At 48.2% G+C, this 13,824-nt stretch overlaps 1 protein-coding gene across 1 annotated transcript; it reads right to left on the bottom strand.

The window, feature by feature from the left end:
* Window positions 1–10,824: 10,824 nt before the first annotated feature.
* LOC135887395 (zinc finger protein 501-like) lies at window positions 10,825–13,356 on the bottom strand. The gene is made up of 2 exons (XM_065415164.1): window positions 13,230–13,356; window positions 10,825–12,191 (listed from the first exon to the last, which is right to left on the bottom strand). The coding sequence occupies exons 1-2, from the start codon at window positions 13,354–13,356 to the stop codon at window positions 10,825–10,827; spliced, it is 1,494 nt and encodes a 497-aa protein (XP_065271236.1).
* Between the last annotated feature and the right edge of the window lie 468 nt (window positions 13,357–13,824).

The following is a 13,824-nucleotide window of genomic DNA, read 5'->3' as shown; positions in this document are numbered from 1 at the left end:
TGGGGCCGGGCCGGGAAGGGGCCTGGCCAGGCTGGGGGCTCTGCCCTGGGAGAGGCTCCTGGGGAGCAGCGGGAAGGGCACTGCTGGAGATTCCCCTCTCCCGGCTGCAGCCAGGGCTCCGGGCTCCCAGCACCAGCCGCCGGGGCTCGGGGATCTCGCTGGGAGCCAGAGTCACCGCAGCGGCTGCGAGTCACTTCCTGCTGCCGGGACTGACCCCAGCGATCGCTCCCCCTAGAGCCGCCTCCCAGCGGCTCCTGGGTCCTAGCGATCAACCCATCGCACTGCGCTTCGCCTCTCTGTGTCCGGCTTCTAGACTTTAGGGTCAGACGGGCCCGTCCTGATCATCTAGCCGTGGGGTTCTCATGACCACATTTTTGATAGCCTCAGAGTGTTGCCAGCAGCTCTCGCTGGTGGCCGCTCTGACACTTCCCCCTAAAATACTTAATTAACATTAGGAAAAACCAATAAATATGCACAGAGGTAAGCGGGGGAATGGTCCCAATATGGTGGGGAACTTTCCTGGCTTATACACCACCCTGGTGGAATCAAATAGCAGAGGGATCTGAGTCCTCCTTCCCACTCCCTTCACCCAGAGGCCTGCCTGCCCGCGGGGACTCCCCTTCCACTCTAGTCCCTGAAACCCTGACAAGGCTGGGCCCAGGATTCATGAGGGGCTCGATCCCCAATTTTGTTGTGATCACTCAGGACAGGGGCTAAGGCGTCCCCACTCCTGGGGTGCTCTCTCCACTCTGGATGCTTCCCTGACCTCTTCCCTGACCATTGCATAGAGTTCAGAACAAATACAATTTATTAAACAGCAACTATGATCTCCTGAGGTCCCTTTCAACCCAGATATTCTATGATTCTAATAAAAAAAATCAAGGAATAAATGGGAAAGGTTAAAGGAAAAACCATCACCGCTCTGTGGGATGAACCACAAAAGTCCTGCAAGCCCTCTTGGCTGGAGATGTCGCCCTGCGCTGGTTCCTTGCGCAGGATCCCCCCTCACTCTCCCCAGCTGCTCACTGCACCCAGCTCTGGACTGCTCCAGCCCCAGCTCCCCTCTGCCTCACCACTGCTGCTGCTCTGCTCCCAGCTCTGCTCTCTCCTTAGCAGCGCCTGCCCTGCTCTGGCCCCTCCAGCTTACAGAGAGGATGCGACCCCAGACTCCTGACTTCCTCATTGGCCTGTCTGCCCTGTCCATCAGGCTGACCTGGAGCATTGGCCCGTGCCCATTGTCAGTCTCTGGATCTTGAGGCCAACAGTCCCCTTACCCTGATATACACATCAATATCGTTATTTATTTATTGCTAGCTAGTAAGGCTGCTTTGTGAAAAGTGATAGTTGTATGTTTGTTCATATTTTTCACAGCCTCTCAGCTAGCTACTTGGGTGGCCAACTTGGTAATTTTTAAAAACCAGACACACCAGCAGCAGTGCTGGAATCTCTCCTGCCCCGCCTCTTTCCCCCGAGGTCCCACCCTGCCCTCCCTTTCCCCCCAAGGCTCTCCCAGTAACTGGACTTTGGGTGTCCAGTCACTAGATCTGACCAGACACTGTCAGCTCCCCTTTTCGACTGGACTTTCTGGTCGAAAACCGGGCACCTGGCCACCCGAGTAGCACCCAACGTACAATAAGTTCTGGGAACACGTTGGGGACAACTTCTGCTTTCTTATGGTGGGGGAAGTAACTGCGGGCAACCAGGTTAGACTCAGTTCTGACCAGCAGGGAGGAATTTGTTGGTCTAGATGAAATTACTGTAAGGTGGATGCACAACTGGCTGAAAGACTGTACTCCGAGTAGTTATCAATGGTCTGGTGTCAAATTGGGAGGGGAACAGCCCATACCCCAGCTCCCAGCCCTGGGGAGGGGGTCCCGCAGGTAGGTGCTGAGGGATGGCTGTCACTACATTCTGGGATTGTGACAAGCTCCCTGACACTGACAGTGACTGACACTGCCTTCACCTTGTGAGTATCCCCTCCAGCACCCTGAACTTCACCCTCCCCCAGCTACCCCCCTCATCAGCGTCCTTTTTGGGAACCTGGAATATGGTCACCCTAGTAACAAACACAGAGTACAATCTCACCTTTCTACATGCACTGGTGTTACATACATTTCAACAGTGTAATATTCAGCAGATCATGAGTTTTCCAATGATCCCTCACTAGGCATACTTTGTACACTATATATCATAACCATACACAAGTGGTGAGCATGGGGCACAGGGGGTTAGTTACAAGAGTGATGCAGTGTGGGATGAGTGGGGCAGAGACAGTCTCTCTTGTCCCCACACAGGACATTGCGGTAGATGGGGAGGAAGTTGTGATGTATTCCTCCCGGGGTGCCATCTGGAACTGGAGTACCACTGAGCCCGCCTGACCCACGAGCCTGGGCTTCCTATACACTGTACTGCTGTGACCAGCCTGCCAAGCCCTCTCCCAGGCTTCAGTCTGCACTTTACCAGCACACATACAGGTAGGGACACACCCAGCTAGAGTTCATACAGACTCTATGATCAGCTCTGCATGGGAAGGCACAGCTAAGGCTCCTCCCACTTCCTAAGGCGACCCCCCCCCGCCCCGGAGTGTAAACCCAGTGTATACCGTCTTGCGCTGCACAAGGAACTGTACAGTGTAAGCTCATGAAATTTGCCCCCTCCCTCAATGTGGAGAGGAATATACAACAGCTTTCTGCCCCAAGTTATAACTCCCACACACTGTTTTAGATAAAGCAAAACAAGTTTATTAACAACAAAAGATAGATTTTAAGGGATTATAAGAATAGCAAACAGATCAAAGCAGATCATCTAGCAAATAAACAAAGTGCAATCTAAGTTTTATATACTAAAGAAATTGGATATGAGTAGCAACTTCTCACCCTAAATAATGGTTTAAGCAGGTTACAGAGATTCTTAAGAGGCCTATTGCCCTTGCTTGCAGCTTAAAAACCCCAGGTATTCCTTTCACAGGCTAGAAACCCCTCTAGCCTGGCTTCAGCACTTCCCCCCAGTTCAGTCCTTTTTCCTCAGGTGTTTCCCAGAGTCTCCTTTGGGCGGGGAGTCAGTGAAGAACCATGATGATGTCTCTCCTCTGCCTTAAATAGCTTTTTGTGATGGGAACCCTTTGTCTCCAACCTTGGTCCCCACGCCCTTCAGTGGAAAAACACTGGTTTTCCAAGATGGAGTCCAGTACCAGGTGATCTAGTCACATGACCCTACAGTGTCACAACAGCCATGACTCCAGACTGTTTGTAGGGTCTTCAGGAAGGCTTCCTGGTGGGGGATTAGCTTCTTTTAAAATCTATTGTTCTCCCTAATGGCCCTTCCCAGCCAGCCATTTAGACTGATCATTAGAGCTGTCGATTAATTGCAGTTAACTCACATGATTAACTCAAAAAAATTAATCACGATTAATCGCAGTTTTAATTGCTCTGTTAAACAATAGAATACCAATTGAAATGCATTAAATATTTTGGATGTTTTTCTACATTTTCATATATATTCTATCCTGTGTTGTAATTGAAATCAAAGTGTATTATTATTTTTATTCCAACTATTTGCAATGTAAAAATGATAAACAAAAGAAATAGTATTTTTCAATTCACTTCAACAAGTACTGAAATTCATTCTCTTTATCATGAAAGTGCAACTTACAAATGTAGATTTTTTTTTGTTACATAACCACACTAAAAAACAAAACAGTGTAAACTTTAGAGCCTACAAGTCCACTCAGTCCTATTTGTTCAGCCAATCGCTCAGACGAACAAGCTTGTTTACATTTACAGGAGATAATGCTGCTGGCTTCTTATTTACAGTGTCACCTGAAGGTGAGAACAGCAGTTCACATGGCACTTTTGTAGCCAGCAATGCCAGGTATTTAAGTGCCAGATATGCTAAACATTCATATGCCCCTTCATGCTTCAGCCACCATTCCAGAGGACATGCTTCCATGCTGATGATGCTCATTAAAAAAAAAATGTTAATTACATTTTTGATTGAACTCTTTGGGGCAGAATAGTATGTCTCCTGCTCTGTTTTATCTGCATTCTGCCATGTATTTCATGTTATAGCAGTCTCGGATGATGACCCAGCACATGTTGTTTGTTTTAAGAACACTTTCACTGTAGATTTGATAAAACGCAAAGAAGGTACCAATGTGAGATTTCTAAAGATAGCTACAGCACTCGACCCAAGGTTTAACAATCCGAAGTGCCTTCCAAAATCTGACGAGGTGTGGCGCATGCTTTCAGAAGTCATGAAAGAGCAACACTCCGATGTGGAAACTACAGAACCTGAACCACCAAGAGGAAATCAACATTCTGCTGGTGATATCTGACTCAGATAATGAAAATGAACATGCATCGGTCCACACTGCTTTGGATCGTTATCGAGCAGAACCCGTCATCAGCATGGATGCATGTCTTCTGTAACGGTGGTTGAAGCATGAAGGGACATATGAATCTTTAGCACATCTGGCACATAAATATCTTGCGACAGTGGCTACACCAGTGCCATGAGAATGCCTGTTCTCACTTTCAGGTGACACTGTAAACAAGAAGCGGGCAGCATTATCTCCCACATATGTAAACAAATTTGTTCGTCTGAGTGATTGGCTGAACAAGAAGTAGGACTGAGTGGACTTGCAGGGTCTAAAATTTTACAGTTTTATTTTTGAATGCAGTTTTTTTTCTACATAATATTATGTTTGTAAGTTCAACTTTCATGATAAAGAGATTGCACTATAGTATTTATATTAGGTGAATTGAAAAACACTATTTCTTTTGTTTTTTTACAGTGCAAATACTTGTAATAAAAATAAATATGAAGTGAGCATTGTACACTTTGTATTCTGTGTTGTAATTGAAATCAATATATTTGAAAATGTAGAAAACATCCAAAAATATATAAATAAATGGTATTCTATAATTGTTGAACAGTTCGATTAATCACGTGATTAATTTTGTTAATCTTGCAATTCATTGCAATTTGTTTAATCGCATGATTAATTGTGATTAATTTTTTAAATCGCATGACAGCCCTATTGACAATCTTTTGCCTAGTGGGCATTCCCCAAGTGTAAACACATTTCTAATATAGATGCATAGCCAATATTCCTAACTTCAGATACAAAAATGATAGATGCATACAAATAGGATGATCATAATCAGTAAATCAGAACCTTTTCAATGATCTTTCACATGACCTATCTTGTATAAAATATATCATAGTTATGCTATAATCATATCATAATAGTATCTCTGTGAAGAATATGGGATGCAGTGTCACAGTGAGCAGCTGGACTGTTAGGTTCCCCATCTCCCGCTGGCCTCAATGCTGGGTGTTGGTCTGGTTTCAAGGCTGCCCAGGTCTGTTGACATCCCTGGCTCTCTTCTTGCCTGCGCCCAACCTCGGCATCTCAGCAATAGGGAGATGCTGCCCCTCCCCCTATCATTTTTTGGGGTGTCATTCATGGTCCTTTAGATTTCAGGGGCAGCTTCACACGACTCTCACAATCCAATTCAAGTTTCTCTCTGGCACTGGTGCAGCAAGTTCACAGTTCTCAGCCTCTGCCGTCTAGCTCTGAGGAGCAAACCCAGCAGTTTCCCAGCTCTGTTCCCCCCATCTTCTCCCCCTCCAAACGGTATCTCACATCACTTCAGGGATCAGGCACTAACTTCATTCCCTCTTTCAGTCTCGGGCTCGCACACTGTGAATAGAACAGGAGTACTTGTGGCACCTTAGAGACTAACAAATTTATTAGAGCATAAGCTTTCGTGGGCTACAACCCACTTCTTCGGATGCATATAGAGTGAAACATATATTGAGGAGATATATATACACACATACAGAGAGCATGAACAGGTGGGAGTTGTCTTACCAACTCTGAGAGGCCAATTAAGTAAGAGAAAAAAAACTTTTGAAGTGATAATCAAGAAAGCTCAGTACAGACAGTTTGATAAGAAGCAAGTGTGAAAATACTTACAAGGGGAGATAGATTCAATGTTTGTAATGGCTCAGCCATTCCCAGTCTTTATTTAATCCTGAGTTGATTGTGTCTAGTTTGCATATCAATTCCAGCTCAGCAGTCTCTCGTTGGAGTCTGTTTTTGAAGTTTTTCTGTTTTAAGATAGCCACCCGCAGGTCTGTCATAGAATGGCCAGACAGGTTAAAGTGTTCTCCCACTGGTTTTTGAGTATTATGATTCCTGATGTCAGATTTGTGTCCATTAATTCTTTTGCGTAGAGACTGTCCGGTTTGGCCAATGTACATGGCAGAGGGGCATTGCTGGCACATGATGGCATATATCACATTGGTAGATGTGCAGGTGAACGAGCCCCTGATGGTATGGCTGATGTGATTAGGCCCTATGATGATGTCACTTGAATAGATATGTGGACAGAGTTGGCATCGGGCTTTGTTACAAGGATAGGTTCCTGGGTCAGTGTTTTTGTTCAGTGATGTGTGGTTGCTGGTGAGTATTTGCTTTAGGTTGGGGGGTTGTCTGTAAGCGAGGACAGGTCTGTCTCCCAAGATCTGTGAGAGTAAAGGATCATCTTTCAGGATAGGTTGTAGATCTCTGATGATGCGCTGGAGAGGTTTTAGTTGGGGGCTGAAGGTGACAGCTAGTGGTGTTCTGTTATTTTCTTTGTTGGCCCTGTCTTGTAGGAGGTGACTTCTGGGTACTCGTCTGGCTCTGTCAATCTGTTTTTTCACTTCAGCAGATGGGTATTGTAGTTTTAAGAATGCTTGATAGAGATCTTGTAGGTGCTTGTCTCTATCTGAGGGATTGGAGCAAATGCGGTTATATCTTAGAGCTTGGCTGTAGACAATGGATCGTGTGGTGTGTCCTGGATGGAAGCTGGAGGCATGTAGGTAAGTGTAGCGGTCAGTAGGTTTCCGGTATAGGGTGGTATTTATGTTACCATTGCTTATTAGCACAGTAGTGTCCAGGAAATGGACCGCTTGTGTGGATTGATCTAGGCTGAGGTTGGTGGTGGGATGGAAATTATTGAAATCATGGTGGAATTCCTCAAGGGCTTCTTTTCCATGGGTCCAGATGATGAAGATGTCATCAATGTAGCGCAAGTAGAGTAGGGGCGTTAGGGGACGAGAGCTAAGGAAGCGTTGTTCTAAGTCAGCCATAAAAATGTTGGCATACTGTGGGGCCATGCGGGTACCCATAGCAGTGCCACTGACTTGAAGGTATATATTGTTCCCAGATGTGAAATAGTTGTGGGTGAGGACAAAGTCACAGAGTTCAGCCACCAGGTTAGCTGTGACATTATCGGGGATACTGTTCCCGATAGCTTGTAGTCCATCTTTGTGTGGAATATTGGTGTAGAGGGCTTCTACGTCCATAGTGGCCAGGATGGTGTTTTCTGGAAGATCACCGATGGATTGTAGTTTCCTCAGGAAGTCAGTGGTGTCTCGAAGATAGCTAGGAGTGCTGGTAGCGTAGGGTCTGAGGAGAGAGTCCACATAACCAGACAAGCCTGATGTTAGGGTGCCAATGCCTGAGATGATGGGGCGTCCAGGATTTCCAGGTTTATGGATCTTGGGTAGCAAATAGAATGTCCCTGGTCGGGGTTCTAGGCATGTGTCTGTACAGATTTGTTCCTGTGCTTTGTCAGGGAGTTTTTTTAGCAGATGGTGTAGTTTCTTTAGGTAATCCTCAGTGGGATCAGAGGATAATGGCCTGTAGAATGTGGTGTTAGAGAGCTGTCTAGCAGCCTCTTGGTCATATTCCAATTTATTCATGATGACGACAGCACCTCCTTTGTCAGCCTTTTTGATAATGATGTCAGGGTTGTTTCTGAGGCTGTAGATGGCGTTGTGTTCAGCATGGCTGAGGTTATGGGGCAAGTGATGTTGCTTTTCCACAATTTCAGCCTTTGCACGTTGACGGAAGCAATCTATGTAGAAATCCAGTCTGTTGTTTCGACCATCCGGAGGAGTCCACACAGAATCCTTTTTTTTGGAGTGCTGGTAGGGGGGATTCTGTGGGTTAGTATGCTGTTCAGAGGTATGTTGGAAATATTCTTTGAGTCGGAGACGTCGAAAGTAGGATTCTAGGTCACCGCAGAACTGTATCATGTTTGTGGGTCTGGAGGGACAAAAGGAGAGGAATGTATCTCGCACCATCAGTGTTTGTCCTGAGAGATATTGATCACGGTCATTGTTCAAAGGATACAAAAAAGACAAAGGGTTAGATAAAGATCAAAATAAAATCTAAAAAAGGACTATTCTGGCAAACGATCATTTGTCTTGTGAAGGCCTCAATGAATCTGACCTCCATCCTGTCAAACTAAACCAATATCAAAGTATGAGACCAAATGGCCTTCACAAAGAGAGAAAAACCCACAATCCAGGGTGGGCTATAAAACACTTTCATGTTCATAAAGTGAAATCCCATAGAATCATCAATCTCAAGACTCAAAATCAGGAAAATAAATTTACCCATTTTCTTCTGAAGTGGCTAAACTGGCTTCACTTCTCGCCTCATTATTTGGTTGTATTAGTTGCAAAAGTTTTAGCATCAACATAATTAAAGAAAGAGAAAGAAAGACAAATCTTGCCATCTACAAATGATCTGGACTAGCCTAGAAAAAGCCGGGAAGCAATGTTACCAACCGATGGAAACAGGGCTACAAGATCTGAAAGGTCAAACTGTGCTTTAGGTTCAATGGGATTTCCCCACCCACTCCTAGGTCTGTGACACTTTCTTCTCCAGCCCTCTGATCATAGACATCAAAACTGTGATTCCTAAGCATGGAGAGCCAGGACACGGTGGTAAAGTGACACCTTAGGAGGAGGAGGGGTAGAACGGGGACAGGATAAAACTCTCTATCGCTTGGACAGAGGCTGCTGTGTCGAGAGTGGAGCTTGACAGTGATGGGGGAAGGAGGGAATCCCTGAGACTCACCCCATTGCTCTGAAATAGCACAGAAGCTAAAACACCACATTTTATTGTCCCTGCTCCCCATTTTTTTAGCATGTAGTTAATTCTTGTGCGTATGGGAGAAAATGTACAAACACTACATGCTTTTCAGCATGGCCTAGTGTAATGTGAGACTATCTGGGAATGAGACAATCCGGCCCCAACGGGGGAACTCAGAGATTAACTATCATTCTGCGAATGGGAGGGGATCAGAACAGACAAGTAAGGGTACGATTTTATTATGGAGGTCGCGGAACTCAGGCAATCTGTGACTTCCAGAGACCTCCGTGACTTCTGCCCGTGGCGGCTCGGAGCTGTGGGGTCCCCCTGCCACCCATGGCAGCCGAGAGCTGCCCCCCGGAGCTCTGACCTGCTGCAAGCCGTGGGGTTACCCCACAGCTCCTGGCCGCAATGGGTGGCTCCCAGAGGTCTGAGTAACTGCAGGCAGCTTGGGCCCCCCATAGCTCCCAGCTGCCATGGGTTGCGGGGCAGCTCCGGAGCACCGAGCTGCAGACGGCGGGGGGGGGAGGGGGAGGCCCTCTGAGACCCCAGCCAGAGCCCCCGCACCTCCCCACCCAACATGGGACCCCAGAGCCCCAGCAGCGATAGGTGCTGGAGCCTTCTCCCTCCCCATTTTGTCACGGATATGAGTAGTAAAAGTCATGGACAGGTCACAGGCTTCTGTGAATTTTTCTTTATTGCCCGTGACCTGTTCATGACCTTTACTAAAAATATCCATGACAAAATCTTAGCCTTACACATAAGATCCTCAAGGAGAGTTTACACTAGGAAATCTGGTGCAGGGTCACAGAGTTGTGCTGGCTAATCCTGACCACGTTTCCTACCATAGACACACTCAGAGGCTGATGCTGCGGAAGCAGAAGTGGGATCTCCAGGCCGCCCACAAAAGGCCCTGTGGGAATCACTCCCTCTCAGAGATGCTGTCTCAATGCAGAGGGGGCAGGGAGAAGGGGCAGAGTGATGAGGCAGCACCTCTCTACCCCTGTGCTCTCCCTCGCCTCTTATACCATGATCCCCAAACCCAGCACCCAGCTCCCCCTGCTCCACCAGCCCCAACCATTCAATCCCCAGTGTCCTCCCCACAACCCATCGCCCTGGTCCTTTAATGTTTGATCCCCCAGAGCCAAGCGCCCTGGGGGATTTGGGGAGGGGAGGAGTTACCAGCCCCCAGGGACACTCCCCCTGCAGGAAACAGCTCCAGGCCAGTGGGGGAGCCCAGCCCAGGGGCTGGTGGAATATGGGGGATGGGGACAGGGGTCTAGAATGAAGGTGGGGCCTGGCCCAAGTGTCCTTCTCCTCATCTCCATGGCAGGGGGATCCTGGTTGGGAGGGGAAGGGAGGGGGGGGGAATCTTCAGCCAGGCAGAGGGAACGGCTGGAGGAGTTTCTCTCTCTCCCTTCCCCCACCTGTGCCCCATCTGATCAGCAGCCAGGGCTGCAGAAGGGAGGAGGGGCTGATCGGGGCTTCTCATCCTCTGCCTGGAGTTTGCTTAGACCAGGCAGAGCCAGAGGGTCACTGACCAGCTGTAGCTCGGCTGCTGCTGGATCCTCACCCCAGCAATGGGCAGCTGCCTCCTTGGGAGCCAAATGCCCCCGATGTGTGTGGGAATGAGGAAATGGGTTTGTCACCAGGGCCAGCCCTAGTCAGGGCACTCAGAGAATTTCCCTGCTGTGTGGAGAAGTCTCTGATGTCCAACATGGTGTTAGCTCCGCTTGGAGCATTTTCCCCCCTGAAAACATCTCAGAGGTTTCTTCCCTGTGCGGATTTGCGGATGCCTGATACTCTGGGAGCACCAAATGAAGCTTCCCCCACATTCAAGGTTTCTCTGTTGTGTAGGTCCCTGATCTGTGTCTGCAGTCAGGCTATTCCTAGGGTGTCTCACCCTTGTGGATTCTCTGATGTTTGGTAAGCTCTGAGCTCTTACTGAACCTTTCCCCACAGTCAAGGCATTTATAAGGTGTCTCTCCCATGTGGATTCTCCCATGTTTAGTAAGGTATGAGCGCTGACTGAAAGTTTTCCCACAGTCCAAGCATTTGTAGGGTCTTTCTCCTGTGTGGGATCTCTGATGTGTAATAAGCCTTGAGCTCTCGCTAAAATCTTTCCCACACTCAAGGCATTTATAAGGTCTCTCTCCTGTGTGGGTTCTCTGATGTGTAATAAGCACTGAGCTCCGAATAAAACTTTTCCCACATTCACAGCATTGAAAAGGTCTCTCTCCTGTGTGCAGTCTCTGGTGTAGAATAAGTTGTGACTTCTCAATAAAGCTTTTCCCACAGTCTAAACATTTATGGGGTCTCTCTCCTGTGTGGATTCTCTGATGAGTGGTAAGTTTTGTTCTGTCAACAAAACTTTTCCCACAATCGAGGCATTTATAGGGTTTGTCACCTGTGTGGATTTTCTGATGCTTAATAAGGTGGGAGCGACTACTGAAATCATTCCCACACTCAAGGCACTTATAAGGTCTCTCTCCTGTGTGCAGTCTCTGGTGTATAATAAGTTGTGACCTCTGAATGAAACTTTTCCCACATTCAAGGCATGTATAGGGTCTTTCTCCGGTGTGGATTCTTTCATGTTTAGTAAGGGATGAACTTTCGATAAAACCTTTCCCACACTCGGGGCATTTATAGGGTCTCTCTCCCGTGTGCAGTCTCTGGTGTTTAATAAGATGCGGCTTCCTACTGAAGCTTTTCCCACAGTCTAAGCATTTATAGGGCTTCTCTCCTGTGTGGGTTCTGTGATGTGACATAAGGTGTGACGTCTCATTAAAGCTTTTCCCGCACTCCAGGCATTTATAGGGTTTCTCTCCTGTGTGCAGTCTCCGGTGTGTAATGAAGTGTGACTTCTCACTGAAGCTTTTCCCACAGTCCAAGCATTCATAGGACTTCTCTCCTGTGTGGGTTCTCCAATGTTTAATAAGGTTTGCACTGAAACGGAATCTTTTCCCACAGTCAAGGCATTTGTAGGGTTTCTCTTCATTGTGTCTTGTCTGCTGGACTGTGGTTTCCTTGGGATCCTTCCATCCTCCATCACGTTCAGTGGATTCATCCAGTTTCTTCCCGGGATAGTTTCCCAGTTGCATGTCTGATCTGTGTCGATCTCCCCAGGCTTCTCCCTGTTCCAAGCACTGGGAAAAATTCCCTTCAGCTCTTCTCAAAAGCCTCTCATGCGGTTCCACTTTCTCAGGACCTTCCAGCTGCTGAGTCTCCTCCATGTTTTCACTCACTGTCCTATCACCTGCTGGGAGAGAGAGAATCCAGACAGGAGTCACTGCCTGTGCCGGGGAGAAAGGACAGAAAGGGGAATAGCAAAGAGGGAAAACACAACACAGTGACTGTTGGGGAGATGGAGACATTGGATTCTACCGCCACATCCCACCCAAATACTCCCAGGGAAGCAAAGTCAGGGAGGAAATTCCCACAGCTAACAGGGTGGGTGGGAAGCCATGACTGATATTTGCCTTGATGATATGACGCCGCCCTGACCTGGGTGAGATGGGGCACAACTGAGGGCTTTCGCTCACAGTAAGTTTTTGGGAGTCCAAACTTTTTCCTTCACTTGCCAGATGTTTCTGTCTCAGTTTCCCTCATTCCTCACCTGTGCAGGTGCCTCTCGGGCTTTCCCTTTTCTCAGCAGCCTGGAGATCTGGAACCCACGGCTCTTCCCCCTGTTCCAGCCGGGGATCAGGTCAGGTTTGGGAATGGGGAATACTGCTCAGGGAGTGAAATCAGGCAAGCTCAGGGCGCATGGAGCATTGGTAGAGTATTTGTCAAAAGGAACATTCCCTGTGTTTAACCTGACCCTACAGGGTACTGTGGTAACTCAGACCCTATGGGAGCAGCAGATCTCTGAGGGCGCGGAGGTGTTGTTACACCCTCACTAGGAGGTCTCAGGGTAGATGTGCTCTGGGGGACTTGCTGACACACACACAGCTCGGGTGTTAAACTCCTGCCTATTTCCAAGCCTGCAGAACCTAGAGCCCTCCCCACGGCTGGAGCAAGGTGAACGGTGTGTGAAGGAGAAATAATACAGGCAGGACAATACCCTGCTTCTGATCCCCTGAAAGCTGGAGAGATGGGGATGAATTAGCCTGTCCATTTGGTTTCTGACTTCCCTGTTCCCTTGAAGGGGGTATGGAGATGCAAGTCTCTCCCTCACTGTAGCTGTGGACAACGTGACCCTCCCCCAAATCCAACTGACCAGGGAAGAACCTGACAAGATTCAGATGTGCAGACCCCACGGCATCTAATAGCTGAGGGCACAGGAATCCCTTACCCAGCAAGGTCACCGTCTCATAGTTCTCCTGCATGACGTCCCTGTAGAGGGCTCTCTGTCCGGGTTTCAGCAGAGCCCCCTGCACCTCAGTGAAATACACAGCCACATCCTCGAAGGTCACCGGCATCTGAAACATCAGTTCCCCCACTCAGCATCTGCAGCCCCAGCAACAATCCTACTAGTCACAGGGGAGGAAGCCCAGAAAAGCAGAATCCCACCCGCACCCTGCTCAGAGCAGCCAGGAGGCTTCAGGGGGTGGGAGAAGGTGAGAGCTCCTTGTACCCCAGCACACGGAGCAGGGCAGGGTCTTCTCATTTCCCACACGCCTGCCAGCCACAGGCTGATGCAGGAAGCAGAGCTCTGAGCTGGAGACAGGGACAGGAATCCCAACAGCTTCCCTTCGTATTTCACAGCAGCCTCTGGCCAGTGGGTTCAGGCTCCAGCACTGGGAGTCTGGTCAGTTTTCCCAGCCCTGCCGGGGGGGGGGGGGGGGGGAGGAGGTGTTTCCTGTTTCAGAAATGGGGGAATGTTACTCCCCGCCACCGCCAATGGACCAGTTCAGAAAATCAGGCTCCAAGTTGAATGTGTCCCAGCA

Source organism: Emys orbicularis, chromosome 13 (assembly GCF_028017835.1).
Source record: "Emys orbicularis isolate rEmyOrb1 chromosome 13, rEmyOrb1.hap1, whole genome shotgun sequence".
Lineage (NCBI taxonomy): Eukaryota > Metazoa > Chordata > Testudines > Emydidae > Emys > Emys orbicularis.
This window is presented reverse-complemented; position numbering and strand designations above follow the sequence as displayed.